Source organism: Corvus brachyrhynchos, unplaced genomic scaffold (assembly GCF_000691975.1).
Source record: "Corvus brachyrhynchos isolate BGI_N302 unplaced genomic scaffold, ASM69197v1 scaffold1333, whole genome shotgun sequence".
In the NCBI taxonomy this organism is placed as follows: Eukaryota; Metazoa; Chordata; class Aves; order Passeriformes; family Corvidae; genus Corvus; species Corvus brachyrhynchos.
Window position 1 is genome coordinate 102,703 of NW_008237395.1, and position 17,749 is coordinate 120,451.

At 43.0% G+C, this 17,749-nt stretch overlaps 1 protein-coding gene across 1 annotated transcript in view; it reads right to left on the reverse strand.

Annotated features, from left to right (window-relative positions):
- LOC103613200 (N-deacetylase and N-sulfotransferase 4) overlaps positions 1 to 17,749 on the reverse strand; it is a 67,187-nt gene that overhangs the window by 1,121 nt on the left and 48,317 nt on the right. The window contains exons 7-12 of the mRNA XM_008630947.2: positions 7,104 to 7,286; positions 6,095 to 6,191; positions 5,873 to 5,996; positions 4,827 to 5,001; positions 3,613 to 3,783; positions 2,205 to 2,314 (exon numbers count right to left, since the gene is read on the reverse strand). Coding sequence (XP_008629169.1) covers positions 2,205 to 2,314; positions 3,613 to 3,783; positions 4,827 to 5,001; positions 5,873 to 5,996; positions 6,095 to 6,191; positions 7,104 to 7,286 — 860 coding nt within the window. The remainder of the gene's footprint in view (positions 1 to 2,204; positions 2,315 to 3,612; positions 3,784 to 4,826; positions 5,002 to 5,872; positions 5,997 to 6,094; positions 6,192 to 7,103; positions 7,287 to 17,749) is intronic.

Below are 17,749 nucleotides of genomic sequence, written 5' to 3' on the forward strand. Positions count from 1 at the left end.
ACATGGAGTTAATTAGTTACACAGCACCTCTCTGCCCCGGCTCTGTCCGTACAACACGGATGCACCTGCAATTTGCTGCTGTACAGAAGTGAACGAATTCCAGGAGAAGGGTGAACCTTCTTCATGGATTTTTTCTTGCCCAGCCTATTAATGCAGGCCTGACCTTTGTTTCCTAAATTGTCTCTGTAGCTGTATCAATTAAAAACAAATAAATCATTGATTAAATGGGTATATTGATGATAGATTCATTTCTGCTTTGGCCTTTCCCATCTGCTCCATGCATGGTGAAGTGCTTTAGCTGCCTTGCATTAATTTCCCAGGAGGAGCAGCAGTATCGTGTGCTGGGTAAAGGGGAAACTGCAAAACTATGCCCCAAACAATATTTCTGTCTCAGAAGGAGCTTGTTGAATATTATGAAAAGGATGTGCAAATTTGGGAAGGGGAAAAGAGGGTGAGACAGCTCGGGATGAATTCAACCCTCTGCGTTCAGAAATCACGGAACTCTCAGGGCTTCTGTGAACGTAATTGGGCACAGTGGAAGTATTTATTTAAAAATAGTGATAGCCCTAAGGCTAAAGTTACAGGGGAGCGTTTTAGAGCTGTCAGCAGAAACCTTTCGAGGCCTGGTTGTCTTCCCATCCCTGCAGACTAAGCCTGGGGGAGAAGCAGGGTTTTGGGAAGGCAGTACCTGATGCCACAGGCAGGGAACGCCTGCGAGGGAAGAGCCAAGCAATGCCACCACGAGAATTTTTCTCTTGTTCTCTGACAGAATGTAGCAGCCCTCCAAGGGAAAACATTTTCCTAAGCACACTCCTCTGATCTTGTGTTCTCCTCGAGCCCTGCCTCTCCCGCCTCTGGGTCCCCTCTGCTCCCCTCCCATGGCTCTGGATAGCGCCTCCCTTCTGCCTCGGTCGATTTTACTCCCCTGCAAGACTTTCACATAATTACTCAGGGTGGTGGACTTGTTGCTCAGTGCTGTTCACAGGACTGGGTCCTCAGGCTGCTTCCTGACACCTTTAAAGATGTGCGGTGTGCACTTGTTAGGCAGTAATGACTAGGAACAATCCTATGCAATCTTTTCCCCTTGGACAAAAAGCAGCTACATACTTTAATGCATTTTTCCCTTCCATCCCAAATCCATGCAGAAGTGTGTGCTTCCATAGCCCATTTGCATTCTTGATGCCTCTAAACAGGGAGTGCATAATTTTATGGATCTGTTTACAATCCATTTTTCCTGTCCAAACCAGTAGAGAGGCCAAATTTCTTCCTGCTGTGCGACTCCACTGACTTTAATTTAGTTCCAGAAAGGAAGATGTATGTCTGTGGGTGTGTATTTTAAAAACCCAGCAGAAGGCACTGCAGATGTGCAATTGTGAGTTGTTCAAACATCAGTAGCTCAGCTCTGTGCTCAGACTCCTCCTCTCTTCCATCCGCTTAGGAAACCAGTGACTTAAAAAATTGCATTCTGAAATCCAAAGTATTTCCTCTAGAAAAAGGTTTTGGCAGACCAACTTTCTTAAGCACTGAAGTCTTACTTTGAACCCACGATATAAATAAGCTGAACCCTCCCAGGAGAGGAAACATTAAATGGTAATTGTGAGCAGAGAGGAGCAGTGTGGGGCAGCTGGAAAGTCCGTGGTTGTGTTTTCCCTCAGGACCAGCCTGCAGGGAAGGTGAAGTAGAGGCTCTTCTGCTTCCCACTGCATGTGCTGGCTCGTGCTCTCTGCTTGCACAGGGGACTTGGAAAAGCCTCAGCTGCAGTGCCAGGCTTCCCAGCCCACAGATATCCCAGGGCTGGAGCTGTAAGGAGATGATGCACCTCACACAATGCTCAGGGCAGAAGCTTCTTACAATTTTCTGCTGGACTAAGAGGGGAGAGGGGAATTCAGCCCACTCCTGCCCCTGCAGGAGTCTCAACCGTACATGGAAATCCAGACAGGAAATGGGATTAGGGAACGAGTGCTTCTAACCCAACCTCTGCCATCAGGCTCCTATGGGAATGATAAAAACACTTAAGCCAGACTTTCCACACCTGACACTCAGCGGGCTTCAGCTCCTGGAGACTGAGGGAAGAGAACCCCAAGCTTTTCAAAATTATCATTGTCCTGATGTGTCATCTGTTTGTAATTAATAATCAAGGAATCCTGGTGGGAGGGGATGTAGCCTGGGATCCCACAGGGCAGACACAAGAGGAATACACTCACGTTAGGGCTTCGGAGTAATTATAATGAGGAGAGACTCCCAGAAACTTCTGCACTTCATCCATCACAGTAGCAGGGTCACTTCTCAGCTGCTGTCCATCAATAATGAGCAACTGCAGGGGTAAATATGGCACTTTCTTGGAAACAGGACCAAGGTTAACAAAGTAATGGCATTATTTCACTTCTGTGGCAACCTGGATTTAAATTAGCACATGACTTTGTACAGTGCTAATAACATTCATATGGGTGAACTTCTTAGGTTCACTTTTTACTTCATTGAGTTGAATTTGCATAGGTGGGCACCTTGTAACTCTGTGTGGGCACCTTGTTCATGTGCAGGAGTTAAACCTCCCAAGCCAAACCTGAGTCTCAGAGAATTCTGAGAAAAAGAGATAAGGAAAGAATGTAAAATATTGTTGCGGTTTATGATGTGTCTGTGGAAAATCTTGAGGAGAGAGGGCAGCAGCCCCAGGTGAGGGCAGAGAAGGAGCCCAGGGAACAGGGCATGGGATGCTCAGCACACTTTGCATGCTCAGAATTTGCCAGGACATCCTCATCTCCTTTGGAGGACTAAGTTGAGATGAGGTGGGCAATGAGGAGATGTGGCCTGTTTGCTCCCAGGGCAATACTGCCCTTGCTGCAAGCTCAGCAGCTCTGGGCAGGACTCCCACCCCATTTATGAAAGAGTAGAAAGGCCAGAGGTGAAAGAAGGAAGTAAATGACGAACTGAGATTTTCTCTCTTCTCCTGGAAAAGGGATTGACCTGCTTGTCCTCTCTGTAGGACAGCTGAGGCTGTATAAAAAGAAAAAAGGAGGAGTGCAAGAAGACAGAGCTTCTAGTTCTTTTTTTCCCCTGGATCCATGACAAAGCAGGCAACACTCAGCTCTGCCTCCTTTCAGCAAAATTCTGTCCCACACAGAGCAGTCTCTGGGGATCCTTGTTCCTTTGCTCACTTATTATACAGCCTTTTACAACTTTTTCTTACAGTAGGTACAGATATGAACTGACCTGTGACCATGTCCTTGGATAAAGAGTGCCCATGCATGTACTTTATGGTACTAAAATGTTTGCTTTGGGTTATTTTAGTATTATTACTTTAGCAATGGAAATCTTCTTTAGGTCTATGTGTTTGGGTACATTTTTCATGGGAAAGGTTATAAAAAACAATTCAATAAAATATCTGAAAGAAGAGGGGGCAAAAGAAGGAATCTACGCTCTAGCCCTGAGAAAGGCCAATTCCACAACAGGATCAAATAAATGTGAAGCTTTCTATGATAGGGACCGAGTGGGAAGCAGGATGAAATTTCTTTTTAGAAAAAGCCCTGGAATTTTCTAAAGGAATTCTTCAGACCTTCCCACAATGTCTCATGCTGCAGCTGCAGGTTTCTTGGGCCACAGCCTGGCCATTACCTGTGAGGCAGGGAAGTGTGTGAGCCACCTCTCGATGTGCAGCGCGTACCAGCCGGGGGTCAGGCACCGCCTCTGCAGCGCCCGGATCTCCGACGGCGCCCAGGGGCTGGACGTGATCACTTCATAAAAGTTGAACTTCAGGGCAGCCGGGTCCTCGTGGGAGCGCTGGTGCTGGTGGGAGATATTGAAATACGTTTCACAAGGACGCTGAAGATTAAGCCTTAAATCTTCCGGGAGCTGCCAGGAGGGCTGTGCCGGCAGCCCTCAGCTCCCTCTCAGTGCCACCTCTGCCAGGTAGGAGAGGGATGGGGGCCAAGGAAGCAGAGTGGGGACACCATTCAGTCAAGGCTCTCCCTGGGGAGTGAGGAGCCATTGTTTTACTACTTTGCCTTGGCAGTCGTAAAGGTGCCAATGAGATATTACAAGGGTGCAAACTGCAGCCCCTGGCCGTGTTCTATTCCTTGCAGAACTTCCTGGCAGTATCAGAAATGATGTATTTCATGCTTATTCCAGCATTATTAATCTGTGTCTATTTTAACACTGCATTTAGTGTTTCCCTTATGTGTACGCCTACGCCAGATTTCACAAGCATGCTTATACATTTCTCTAAAAATAGAGGTTTTAAATAGTGCCGATTTTGTTGCAGATGGGTGTGGGCTCAGTAAAAGGCAAGGAAGAGTTTCCAGGGGAAAGTTTCCAGGGGAAAACAACAGCCTTGCTTTTATTTCCAAGGAGAGAAAAAAGCCAGCGTCTCCAGACACAGCTCTTCGTAACTCCTTGGAAACGGCTGGAGACGCTGGGTCCATTTGTGCACCCCTGCACATTGCTGAGCTTACACACTCGAGGAAGGGATGTGGTGCCAGACCCTCAGCATCAGGAGCTCTGATTCCCTGGCTGGGCCACGCTCCTTCTCCCTGTGTAGGTCCCTGGGTGAGGAGCACTGCTCTCCCTTTCTGCCCTGTCAGCTGTAATTGAGATTAAACTGTTTGTTTACAGCTGGTGGCAGCTCTGCGCTGGGAAGTTTCATAATTTCTGACACAGGTGTCACAGGTGCCAACTGCAGAAACTGGCATCCGGCATCCTCCTGCTTCCACACAGTGCCAGCGCTGTGCAGTAGCTCCCACTTCTTGCTCAAGGACACAGAATCCCACTGATGCTGGCCATCATCCCCTGCCACTGGTCCCACTGTCCATTCCTTGAGGCAAAGGCCGTACCTGGTACCAGGAATAGGCGCGGTCGGACGGGTCGATGAGGATGGTGATGATCTTGGCCTTGGGGATGAGGGAAGCAGCTCTCTTGGGAGCTTCCTCAGAATGGAAATAATTGGCACTTTTCTCAAAGAGGAGGTCGGTGGTGATGTTGGAAGGAGTGGGGAAGAAATCCATGTACCTTGGAGGGGAAGAGACTTGTTAGAATTAGCAGCAGCACAAAAGGGTCATGTCCCCATGCTTCCCATTTTCATGGTGGGTGAAAAGGTGAATTTTCAGACATAATTCTCAAGAAGCAAAATTGAATTTCTCAGCTCAGCCCAGACTGGAATAATGGGAATGCATTTTGGCTCTTAGGTGGTGCTGGTAATAGCTAAAGCCCTCATGAAGTCTGGTAATTAGGTTTTTCCTGAGATGGATGGGATTTTTGCTAATAACTTCAGTGTCAAAGGGATATCTTTCACCAGTTTGGAGTGAGTTCAGTTTTAGCTGCAGAAAAAAATGGGAAAAGCTTCAAAATGTCAACATTTAATGTCAACATTTAAATGTCAAACTGTTTAAATTTAACATTGTTGAAGTTCTTCATTTTGGAACTGACACATCTTTGCTTTTGGACACTTTCAGAATGCAAGATTTGAATTTTGGCTTTGAATGGTCTTTTCCATCTAAAACTGATTGGATGGATTCTCGTGAAGAGATGAATCAAACCTCACTTCATGAAAAGCCACTTTGGAAGGAACAGAGTGTAAGTCAGTGCTCCTACAGCGATGACAAGACAGAGATGTTATTCAGCATGAAGACAGAAATCATGACAGAGCTGTTGCATTCATTTGTGTGAAAACTCAGAAAATTCTTCCTGTAATATCTAAACAAAATTAGGGGCTTGATTACATGTCCCATCATTACCAATTAGATTCTCTTTCTGTCTGGTAATTCCAAGCATAACCAATTCATCCAGTAATTAAGGCGATGTCACACCTGCTCCTGGAATTGTTCCATTGTGATTTTCCATGTATTAAGAATGAACACCTTGGTTTTGTCATTCTTCTTACCAGTCAATTCCCTTGTGGTAGTTGTTGCCATTGAAGAATTGAACTTCCTCAAAAGTTTTTGGACTGGGGAGATTGCTGATAATGGAAGGATGCATAAGAAGGAATAAATAAAGGGCTGTTGTTCCTATGACAACAAAAAGAGATGCCATTAGGAAACAGAAAAAAAACAAAATACCTTTGACTTGGTAGAAACTTTTTTAAAGCTCTGCTTGTGCTTCTTACCTGTTTTCTGGGGTCCTATCACCAGGAATTTGGGTAGGTGGTCACAAGTTTTGTCTCTGGACCAAATATCCCTGTGTCGTTTATCGTCACACGGGTTCTGAAGGAGAAAAGGTGGTTGTGCACATCACACTGGTGGGATCCTAAATCTTTGCAGGGTCTCAATGTTATGCTCTAATGCCAGAGCCCTACACTGAGTAGTAAAATCCCACAGTGTGTATATAATGGTTTTGAATGACTGAGGACTAGGTTCAGTCATTAGCAGAAACGGAAAAGAAAGGGGGAAAAAAAAGATTGAAACATTGATTTAATCACGTTTCCATTTGAGGTTAAAATGGAAACCTCTGAATAGCTTCGAGGCATTACTTTTTGAGCTGTCAGAATGGTTTCAGATGCACGGGGCTTAGTGCCAATTTTAATTTACGTGAGAACGCAAAAGGGAAGGGCAAAAGGGAAGGACAAAAGAGAAATGCGGGATATTATTCATCTCCTTATCTTTCTACTACCTGTGAATGCAAAATAAAAACCTGTGAACAAAAGGCCCTGCAGAAGAGGTTGGGACTGGCTGCTCTTTAAAGCAGTTATCATACAGATGCTGCTTTTGCATAGTGTTGACTGGTAACAGAGGATGCACTTTGCTGGTGAATAAAATTAACGAAATATAATGGAGGAAATCGTTAACTGATGGGAATTGCTGCAGCTCAGTGGAAATATTATAGATTTATACTTCCTTTGTAGCTGGGCCAAAAATAACAGGGGAAAATTTCTGCACCTTTTTGCCAGTGTAAACCCTAAATAACTGCACAGGTTTCCTTGGTGCCACCCTGGATTTATGCCTGTGTAGCCAAAAGCACAGTGTGGCTCATGGTATTCCAGTTAAGAGAAGAGCCCGGTACGCGTAAGCATGAAATTACATTGTTGAGATCACATTCCCATCCATAAAATAGGCTTTTTAGAGGAAAATATGCTTATTCCAATGAGCAGCTGGAGGAGGAAGAGGATGTGATTTTACCTGCCAGATAGGGTCTGTCTGCTCGGGGAAGAGCTCGAAGTACTTCTGAGCCAGCTGCACCGGGGGCAGTGTCTGCAGTTTCAGGTTTGTGGAGCTCTTGACAAAGCTGGCAAGGTTGGCAAAGGTGTACAGGCCCAGGCGGTCGTTCCCGTAGTTGGACAGGTGGGTCATGAAGATGCTGATCTGGGGACAAGAGGAGCCTTTCAGGCATGGCACACCAAAATTTTGATATGCTGTCTCTCCCCAGTGCTGGCTGGCTTGCTTAGAATAGCATGGCTGTAAGTAGGGGAATAAGTTCTGACACAGGAAAACTCCCAGGCTTTGGGAATGATGGTGTCTCACCTAAGTACGTCTTTTTTTTTTTCTCCTTAAAGCTGAAATAACTTCTGTCTTTTTATCAACCTTTACGTGGCCACTGCTTTGTAGATCTCATGATTTACTTCAGAGGGATAAAGAGAGTTTATAACAAAAATGTGACAAATATATTTTGCAGCATTTTCTTTCCACGAGGTGATTAAACTCAGTTTTGCGGCTGGTTTACCTGTAGATTGTCATTATTTACTTTTATGAAGATGCCATCAAACTGAATGTTGTCACTTGGCTGTTTTAGTCAGTGCATTGGCCTGAGACAGGGTGGACTGACAGTGGAATTTGATTACAGCTGCAGGGAGGGCTGGGGGTGTAAACCAGGCAGATTTGGGGGACCGAAGCACCTCATTCTGAAGAAATTAGCTATCAACAGTGAGGACACCTGAGTGCCAGGGAAATGGTTTGCTTTGCAGAGAGCTGGCTGTGTCCAGGTGAGCCTCGCTTCGGATGATTAGGAATGGGAAGGAGATTGTAAAGTCATGTGCAGGCAGCAGGGAAGAGGTTGCAGGAGAGCACGTGCAACTTCCTCCTTTGAAAGCTGCTACAGGAGTCATGTTTAGGTCAGTGAATTTTGATTTTTTTAAATTCAAAATTAATTAAATTAATGTGTCTGGAGGGCAGCTGAATGTAGTTTGAGTGACACCTTGCACAACCCGGGCATGGGGGACAGTGTTCAGGCAGCACGCCTTTGGAGCCTGGAGTGTGGCTTAGATAGGCTGGAGATAAGCTCTAAAATACCTCTGTGTGTGTCTCAGGAAGGTTGTTAGCACTGATCTACCTGGAGAGAGAGCTTTCCCTCCAGCAGGCTCCTGCTCTGTTGTCCCTAGCACACCATGGGATAAGAAGCCACTAGCTTCCAACCCTCACCCTCTTGCTGTGCTGAGGTGGTGCTTCTTTAAACATCAGCCCCTGATGTTTGAAAACACATCCATTAGCTTGTTAAATTATTAACAAGGCTTTTAGTACTTTTGAAAGGGGGAGACAGATGGAGCTTAGGAGAAAGTGTCCCTCATGGCCCTTCTGCAGTGGGTTTGCATTGTGCACGTTTCATGCCACAAAAAGTAATTTATTCTTCACTTTTATTTTGCTCTGGGCTTCTGCTGAGCAGAGATTGGAAACTGTACAAGTTCTTTTTTTCTGTGGATTGACTTGGTGGATTCCAGTGCCTGTGCATTTTATGACCCCAAGTATTTGACATAAACGGAGTGAATCTTAAAATTACCCTAAACTTGGTGCATGTCTCTATGTACTACCCCAGAAACTTACAAGAAAGGTAATAAATCATTCTCTCCTCACAAAAAAAACTCAGCCAACACAAACAGAACCTTCCTAGTTTCAACCAGTTCAACTCCTGTAAATGTGAAAAGTTCTTGCTGCAAACTGTTTTAAAGTGATGAAAAGGAAAAGACTTGTAGGAAATGTCGGTGGAGAATATCACCTCGTCTCTGGAGCGTTTGTTTGAGAAGTGCTAAAGGGTCTGCCAATGACATTTAATATTATTGCAGCAAATGAAGTAAGCAAGTAAATCTGTGTGCTCTTTGTGCTTTGTTTACACTTGAAAATGGATGAGATTGTTTTTAATGTTAAAATTTACTTGTAGGAGATGAGTATTAGCTTATTTTAGGAGTTTCATTAGGCTGCAAACCAATTTAAAAGATCCAATTAATCACTCTTTATGGAGTCAAAAGATCTCGGACATCTCTCTTGGCTTCTTTTGCCCTGTTGGTCTTTTTGGAAGTGAAAGGAACCCAGATATGATGCGTTATTCATGGAATAAAACTGTATTTAGTTCTTTGCCTTCTACCTCCAAGTCACTTGAGACTAAAGGCAATAGGTTTTAACTGTTCATACTTAGAGCATGGATGATATCAGATTGTTTGTAAACTAATGGCAGGCCCATCACACCATTTCACTATTTGGTTCTTGTTCCTAGGGCTATTTAACACCACTTACATCCAGACTTTAGATATACAGTGTTTTCTCTATATGAAATGTTTGTATGTGCAGGCTTGTGTTACACAGAAAATGAAACCTCCAGTAGGTAGCAGAGAGAAACAAAGGGCTTCTTTAAAAAATATTGGAATGTAAAACCAGTGCCTTGAAACTGCATTCTGTACTCAGAGTTTGTGTGCTTGTTCTGGAAGCACAGCCCTGTTAATGCAGAATAAAGAGGGTTTTTCCCCCTGTAATTGCCAAACTTAGCACAGCTTTAGCTAAAAGCACTTGGTTTTGGACAAAGATTAGCCACCTGCCTTGGAGGGCACAGCTGAAGTGCAACACAATCTCAAGGATGGCAATCCCGTGTTGGGAATAAAATATTGGCTGATTCCTTTCTGTTCGTATCTGAAACTCTCCCTATTCATTGATCAAACACTTGCAATGAAAAAATCCATTACCAAACTTAGGTATAAATGTGTTCCACCTCATCCTCTCAGCTATTCCATAATTAAATAGGATCACTGGTCCCTTTCAGGTCCTTTCCTCCTGCTGGTTGTTTGGCCCTGGCCCATAGCTGGAAAGCCTAGGAGCCAGAGATGGGTCTCATGTGGGAATTCTGCTCTTCTGAGCGGAAACTGATGCTTACTGTATCAGGAGCTTTTTGCCTTGCTTTTACACCTCTTACTAAGATTTGCAAGAAGGGAGGAATTAATGCAAGGGCTGTAGCTGGGCCTTGTGCATAACAGAGGCGTGTCGGGCACTCCGTGGTGTTCTTGCGGCAATGTGGAAGTGCATTTACTGCTCGGCTCCTCTCCCGCACGCCCGTCTCCCACAGAAATGAATTTTGCTCCTCCGCGGTTTTCCATTGTGCTCTCAGTTTTGCCGCGCGGCCGCTCCAAGCGCAGGCTCCCGGAACGGGATCTGGATGGCAGCCCCTTGGATTCCTGGCTGTGCAAATGGGAGGCCGCGGCTGAGGAATGCAGACCTGCCAGATTTTCATGTGCTAATCGCCAGCAGCTCCGTGCCAGGCTGGCCACAGCACCGCCTCTTTCAGTCTGGAGTGTCTCATCCCTTTCCCACCCTGAGCAGCCTCCCATTACGGATTACAGGCTTGTCCCGCCAGAGGCCCATTCCCTGATAATGAATCCCGTAATGCAGCTGTTTGTGTGGCTAAGAGGAAGCTGGGAGGGAGAGTTTTGTGTTGACAAAGCACTAATTTTAATAATGACAAATGGTTTCTCTAGAATTCAGGGCTATTCATATTCATGACCCTTCTGCTGCTGAAGCAAAACCATTTATGTGCCTGAAAAGTCGCCCTTTTTTTGTTTTTTTTTACTTTTACTCCCTTTCCACTGTGCACATCTGTTTATACTTTAATGTTTTTGACAGGATAATCAAATATTTTCCAAATGTAATATCTCTAAAGAAAGCAACAAAGTCAGTGTTTGGACAGAAGCATTTTTGTCTTTGATTGAAGGGGAAACAAAACCATTGAATGGCATTTTATTTCCCATGCCCATATTCGTTACCATGTCTGCTCTCCACCTCGAGTGCTCCCAGGATGGGAGTGGAAGCTGCTGTCCATCACTGGTGGGAAGTGGCCTTGGGACAGCTGTAGAAATGCTGCAGAGCCTCTATGTTGTTTTAAAATTCCCTACTGGAAGAGCAAAATTGTTTCTCATTTACCCGGGAACGCTTTCTACTTTTCCATTGTTTAGTTGGCAGGATTAAATGAATTCCTTAGTATTGACAGAACAATCCTGTGCCTTGTTCCTTTCCTTCTGAGAATACAGTTGCTAGGTTTGATATTTTATTTTTTTTCTATTATCTCTCCAAGTTTTGCTTCTAAAATAAAGGCTAAGTCATGAATACATGCCAACACAGCCACTGTTTCCCAGGTCATACACATTTTTGACACCACAGATGTGTGGGGTCCCAGATGAAGAAAATTGGTTGGGAAGTTCTAATCCATTAGTTACGTATATTAGTTATATATCCATTAATTTTCAAATAATACTATTTTTCAAATATATCTATTATTTTTCAAAGCTTGCGATTAGAAAAAATGGATTTTGTTTTTTTTTCCTCTTAGCACATGAGCTCAGAACCTGTGAAAAAGTAACTGCTGCTTTTGATGAATTTGTGCAATTGGTGTGTAGCTGCGTGAGGGTGGAAAATCTGAATGGATGTTTTATGTCTGTTCGTTTGTCACACTTGTGTAAGTGATCAGCAGCACAGCTAATTGTGGCCAAAGCTGAATAAATTCTGCCCAAATGCGCTGCTGCCACTCACATCTGTGGGCCCCAGGAAGCCTTTGCAGAAGTCTAGAGCAATTCAATCCTCTTGTTATTTCCATTTTCTGGTGAAATTCATGATATAGGTATTTTTTTTCTTGCCATCTGTGTTTTCTCATTGAAAAGACTTCCTTAGACTATAAACTCTCTCTAAAAATATATAAATCTATTCAGCTCAGACTCAAGAATAAACCCAAGTTCAAGTTCGGGAAATTAAGCAGGTTGAAATGGGTTTGGCTTAAGTCAAGCTTAACATGAAGCAGAGCTATGGAGGGCAAGGGACATCCAGGCAAAAAGAAGTCCAAAGGATGATTAGTTTGGATTAATGCCCATAAATGACAGATTCTCTGCCATTTCTCCTTAGAGATGTGGTAAATTAAGATCTGCTTCTAACTGAGTTTGGAATGATCAGATGAATGATGTCTTTTATCCCTAACACAACACCCTGTAGTCTTCAGGCAGAGGAAGGAAACGCAATCCTGGCATTTCCTATGGAAATGACTGCCCAGGACCCTGCACAGCACATGAAGTTGCAGAACAAGTGTACATCATCATTCTGTTTATTCTGAGCACCCCTATAAACACTAAGTAAGAGTTTTCTCCAGGATATTTTCTTTTGAACTGCAAAGAAATGCCTGGCAAGTTGATACAGCTTGGAGATGAAGGAAATTTATCATTTGTTTTTATAATGGTTCTAGTGTCATGTTGCTATTTTAGCAGTTTTCTGACTGCCCTGGGTTATAGAGTGTTCATAAATGATGATTAATTAATCCAGTTTGGTGGCCTACTCTGAGCAAACAAACCTCAGAGTTAATTTAATTCCCCGCTCTTGGTTTCAGAGAAAAAAAATGCAGCATTTTCAGTTCACTAGAGGATATAATATTCTCAAATCATCCACTTTCCAATTAATTTTGAATGGCGAGCACAGCGAGGAAATTTTGTTCTTGTCCATTTACTTCTATTAAGGATTCATTTTCAATAATCAGAGAATTCTGAGTCAGCTTGCTTTCACCTTAAAGGCTTGCTCCTGACACTTTAATAAACTATTGCATGGTGTGTGCATGAAGGTAACAGATTCTTTCCCTCTTTCCCCAATAACCCCCTTGTTGACACGCAGTCATTTATTGCTATTTCTGCCACCACCCAACTTGCTGGGAAGTAATTCTGGTAAAATATCAAAATATGTGGAGTGGAGCATCAGCTTTCATAAAGCTGGGAAATGTCATGAAAGAAGGAAAGGAGATGTGCTATCCTTGAAACGTTTTCTTCATGCTCTGGGTTTTAAGCTAATTAGTTTCTAAATATGCTGCTGAAGGCTTGAGTTTCCATGGGATAATATTTCCCTGTAGTAGCTCTGTGCAGCTGGGGTAGCCATGTGGGATGAGGGGGAAAAATAATGATTTACCAAGGGGGGAAAAGATTGAAAAACATGAGGAAGGTTGGGCTGATTTGGTGTGTTTATCACCATTAAGATAAATTCTGATGTAACTTGTTAACAAAACTGCCTTTTAATTTGGTAGAATGAACCTTTCCCTCGTGTCGGGTTGGAGAGGGACACGTCTCTCCCTGTGGGCTGTACCCTGATAATTGCAGCTCCACAAATATTGACATTTATTTAGTGGGGAGGTTGCCTGCCTGCTTTTTCCTGTCCCCAAAATGTGCTGAGATGCTCAGCTCACAGGGCCCTCAGCAGATCTGCTCTGTGAATTACTTTTGGATTGCAGCACATTTCCTACAATGCCCAAGGTTATTTTTTACTCCTTCTACAGCTATGCTCAGAGAAACAAAGCAAATAAAAAGAAAAATATTATCAACACTCACGATGTTTCATAATAACATTCCCAAGTCTCTAGTGGAAGGTATAAATTAACCCCTCTCTGCATTTGCTTTTAATATTCCAAAGCAATAACGTGTGATTCTCCCCTGTCTCTGTGATGAGCGAGAGCAGGAAACAAGAACAAAATCTTCCAAGTGTGGCACATGCGGGACGTGGAGAATGTCGATCTAACAGGCTGGAAACGAGCAATAACCCTTTAGTCACGGTGAGAGTTTAAAAATGGAAATGCCTTTAAGTGGCCTTCAGAATTAAAAACGTCCCATGCCACTTCCGAGGGAGCTAGAATAATAATGTGCATTATTATGGGCTGCCTGTAGCTTCTGCTGAGGGGAGTTCAAAGTTACCTTTCAATCACAGGTCTGATTTTGCTCTTGACAACCAAATTCCTGCAAAAGAAGCTAATCTTCCTGAAATTCATCTGCCACATTTCACCTCTGGTTAAAGCTTCTTACTGGTGTTTGATTGAAGTGGGAAGAGAAGCCTGAAGAAGCGTTTAACTTCTCCCTTTTTCTGCTGCTTTTCCATTTTTAACCTGATCTGTCAGTTGCAAGTACGTGATACTTTGTTGGTTTTGTGGGCAAGTGTTGTGCAGGGTATGCCTGACTCTAGATCCAATGTGGTGAAGCAGGTGTAAATCTAGACTAGGGAGGGTTATATATATAAAAATATAGAGAAAAATGACTTGTGCCCATTTTTATGGTGGAACTTTAAAAAGGAGACAATGGAGACAGAACAAAAATGTCCTGCGAGAGGAAGAGTCAGCCCAGGTAAATTGCTGTGTGACAAGGAGGCAAAGAAAGGAAGAATAGGAAGGGTGCTGCAGGAAAGGGGGAGGCAGTATCCTGGGTTATCCAAACGCTTTTCAAGGTGACCAGGTAATGGGGAAAAATGCACCGTGTTGGCAAATAAATCCAATTCACTGACAACTCAACCGAGCCAGTGGGTGTTGCTGGGTCTCCTCAGAGCCCCACGCACCGATTTTTGCTGCAGTGTTCCACTGAGGTGCCTTTTGTGCTGTCACTTGCTGGCTTAATAAAAAGCTCTCTGGTTTAAAGAGGTGGGTTTTTTAGGAGAAATGACTCTCTCGCTGTTGTTTGTAGAGGCAATAATATTTAGGGCTGTATTTATTAGCTTATCTTGGCTGTTAAACGTTTATGGCTGTTGTTTATGGCCTGTGGAGCAGGGGAGGAAAGGAGAGGAGCTATCAAACAGATAGTGGGAGACCTTGTGGATGCTGAAGAGGTGATAAATAGAACGGTTTGTAAAAGCATTAAACATGTCACAGCTTTTCCCGGAAGACTGAATGAAGGGCAGCGGTCAGAGAACCCACTTGGTTTGGAGCCTGACATTCAGATGTGGAAAATCCCCCTGAAACCTTTCAACTCCAATGGAGTTCTCTACTTGCTTATCTTCATGACCTGCTGAAAGCGTTTCAGTTTTGGGGACTGTATGTTACAAATGCGGTCTTTGAAATTCCGAATTTTCATGGGTTACATTTGGAAGCAAAGCGAGGGATTTGCTCTGTTCATCCCGTTTGTTCATTCCACCTCCTGCTCCGTGTTTGGTCATGACAGCAGATGCTGGGAGCCTTGGGAGATACCTTGGCACACCACAGCTTCCACACCAAACTCCCTTTACAAAAAAAAAAAAAAAAAAGGCACCTTAAAGCAGGCTGGTTTTAATGCTGGTTAACTTGTCTTTCTCTATGGAGTGTGGCAAAACCAGAAGTGCCTGGAAAGTTGATGGGAAGATGTTTAAATGGAAAGGAACGTGGCACAGCAGTGCTGAAGGAAACAATGAGGAAGGGAGATTTTAAGAATGTATTCTGTGAGAAGAAAAAGATATTCTAAAGCATAATTGAGCTAGGCAAATAATGATAGGTAGAATTTTAAAAAGGCTGAAAATGACTGAAATGTTGAACTCCTTGAAATGCCATAAATTTTTTTTCTATTTGCATAACCCAGTGAAGCAAATGTTAAAAAAGTATCTTTGAAAGCATCTCAAAACATTGCAAAAAGTTGTAAAGAATTGGAAAGGTTTAGGAAGAGAAAAAATGACGTGATGCTGTTCAAAATGGTTTTAAACAGAACGTAAATTTTTACGAGTTTCAAGTTGACTTTGTTTCAGCTGCCGGAGCTGTGGAATGCTGCACACCTGCAGAAAACCTAAATATTTTTTCGCAAGGCTGATCAGAACCAGAGAATTTTCTAACACATTTACATAGCTGGGTAGTGTTATATTCCTGTTAAGGACATGGTGTTCTTCTTGTCTGATGCTCTTTGGCATTAAATTTCTGGCTTTGAAGATACACCATGAGTAGCAATGCACCACTTTGAGTAATAATGTGTTTTCTTGGCTTAAGATCTTACTACACTTAATAGAGACATTTATGCTGTCACAAGAATCTCAGTCTTGGGAAAAGTTTTCTTTTGCTATCAAAATTATTGGGCACAAAACCAGTTTTGTAAAGTTTTTTTACATTTTGGTTGATTGAAGTTTTAGATGTCATTTTTTCCTGTTCCCTTCTTTCTAGTGAGTGTGGTGGTTTTGCTGCTCTCTTTTCACTGCTGCTGTGCAAGTGCTGATGCTATGGCTTTTGGGAGGTCTGTCCTAATTAAGATTTAGTGACTCACTGGGTTTTGATGTTTGTCAAATCACATAGTAAATAACATCAAGATGATTATGACTTAACCCTGATTGCTTTGGCCTGGCAAGGGAGATAGGAAACTTTCAACTGAAATTTTTCTTACTTGTATGAAATAGTAAAACAAAAGTCCAAGAAGATAATGTTTCATTTTCTGCCCTAAACTGTATTTCTATTTATTTGCACATACATCTGAAGCTCCTTGTTATTGCTCTAAGCCTCCAAATGAAGGAAACCCTTCTGAGGGGAGCTGGATTGATACCTTTTGAAAGAGTTTCACTGTTTGGGTTTATTTCAAGCCCCGTCTCTTTGCTGAGCCTTTCCCACTAACTTTAATGAGCTTTGCTTTGAAGTGTTTATGCACAGAGTAGGTACCCCAAACTGCAGACTTGAGCAGCCTGCTGCCTTAGCTGGATTCTGCAAAGGTCTGCCTGGGATTCTTATAACCCTCATTAAAACTCAAAGGAAGTTGGTTTGATTTCTGTCTGTCTTGGCGGAATTTATCCCTCCTCTGCCTACTACTAAATCATCTCTGCCAGACATGACTCATCTTTAGGATTCATAAATTAGAAAGTGAAAATACCTCTCTGAGCCACAGAGTATGCAGCAGAAGCCATTTAAAAAAAAAATTCCATCAGAAGATCCCCTTGACAATCTCTCTGCAAACTTTATTCCAGTGCAGTGTCCCTTGGGAACTTTCTGATTTAACCATCTGTGTGGTATTGCTTCATGGAAGCGCAAACATTTCTGGTATTTGAGCTTAATACTTATTTGTAATACATTTGCTGAAATTGCTAACCACAACCTGAGGAAGGGACAGAGTTTCTGTAAACCTCTTGAAAAATTGTTTAATCAAAAGTTGATTATTGAAGGTTTTTCAAATACCACCACGAGTATCTGTGGCACTCTCGTGTTATTGGGACATAGATTGGCTGAGGAATTTGGGCTGTTCTCAGCATTGCTTGTGGGGTAAGAACATGCTGTGCTGCAGGCTGCTGCACTGCCCAAGTCTGAGGAAATCTTCACATGAGTGAGAAATGCACAGGCATTGATCAAAGGATGATAAAGCTCAGGGTCAATTCCAAGTTACACTTAAGGAAACTATGGGAAGAAAAGCCAGCCTGAGAGAACTGCAGGTAATGGAGAGACAGGATAAAGAAGAGGGATATATTATATTCTCAAATGATGTGTCATGTGTACAGTATAGAAAAATTCCTGATAGAAATGTCCCATTTCTTTAAGCCCACTGAATCTGACTCAGACACTATGTTACTTACCCAGCCAAAACTTTCACTCACAAGCATCTAATTGTATAATACCAAAAATCTATATTTAGCTGTCTAAATAAAAGTGACCTGGATTTGAGAGTCAGCTCCACCTGAAGTTTCTTTAGCTCTGCAGAGGAGCCACTGAGTACTGCAATTTAAACTCACTGAAAACGAGGCCACCTGGCAAGACAAGAGACATTTATCTTGTGCCTAGTGCAGCTTGTTTGGGTGGAATGGGAAGGAGGGAGGACAATGGCAAGAAAAAATAGTTGATATATGGGGGGTTTTGGCTCTTT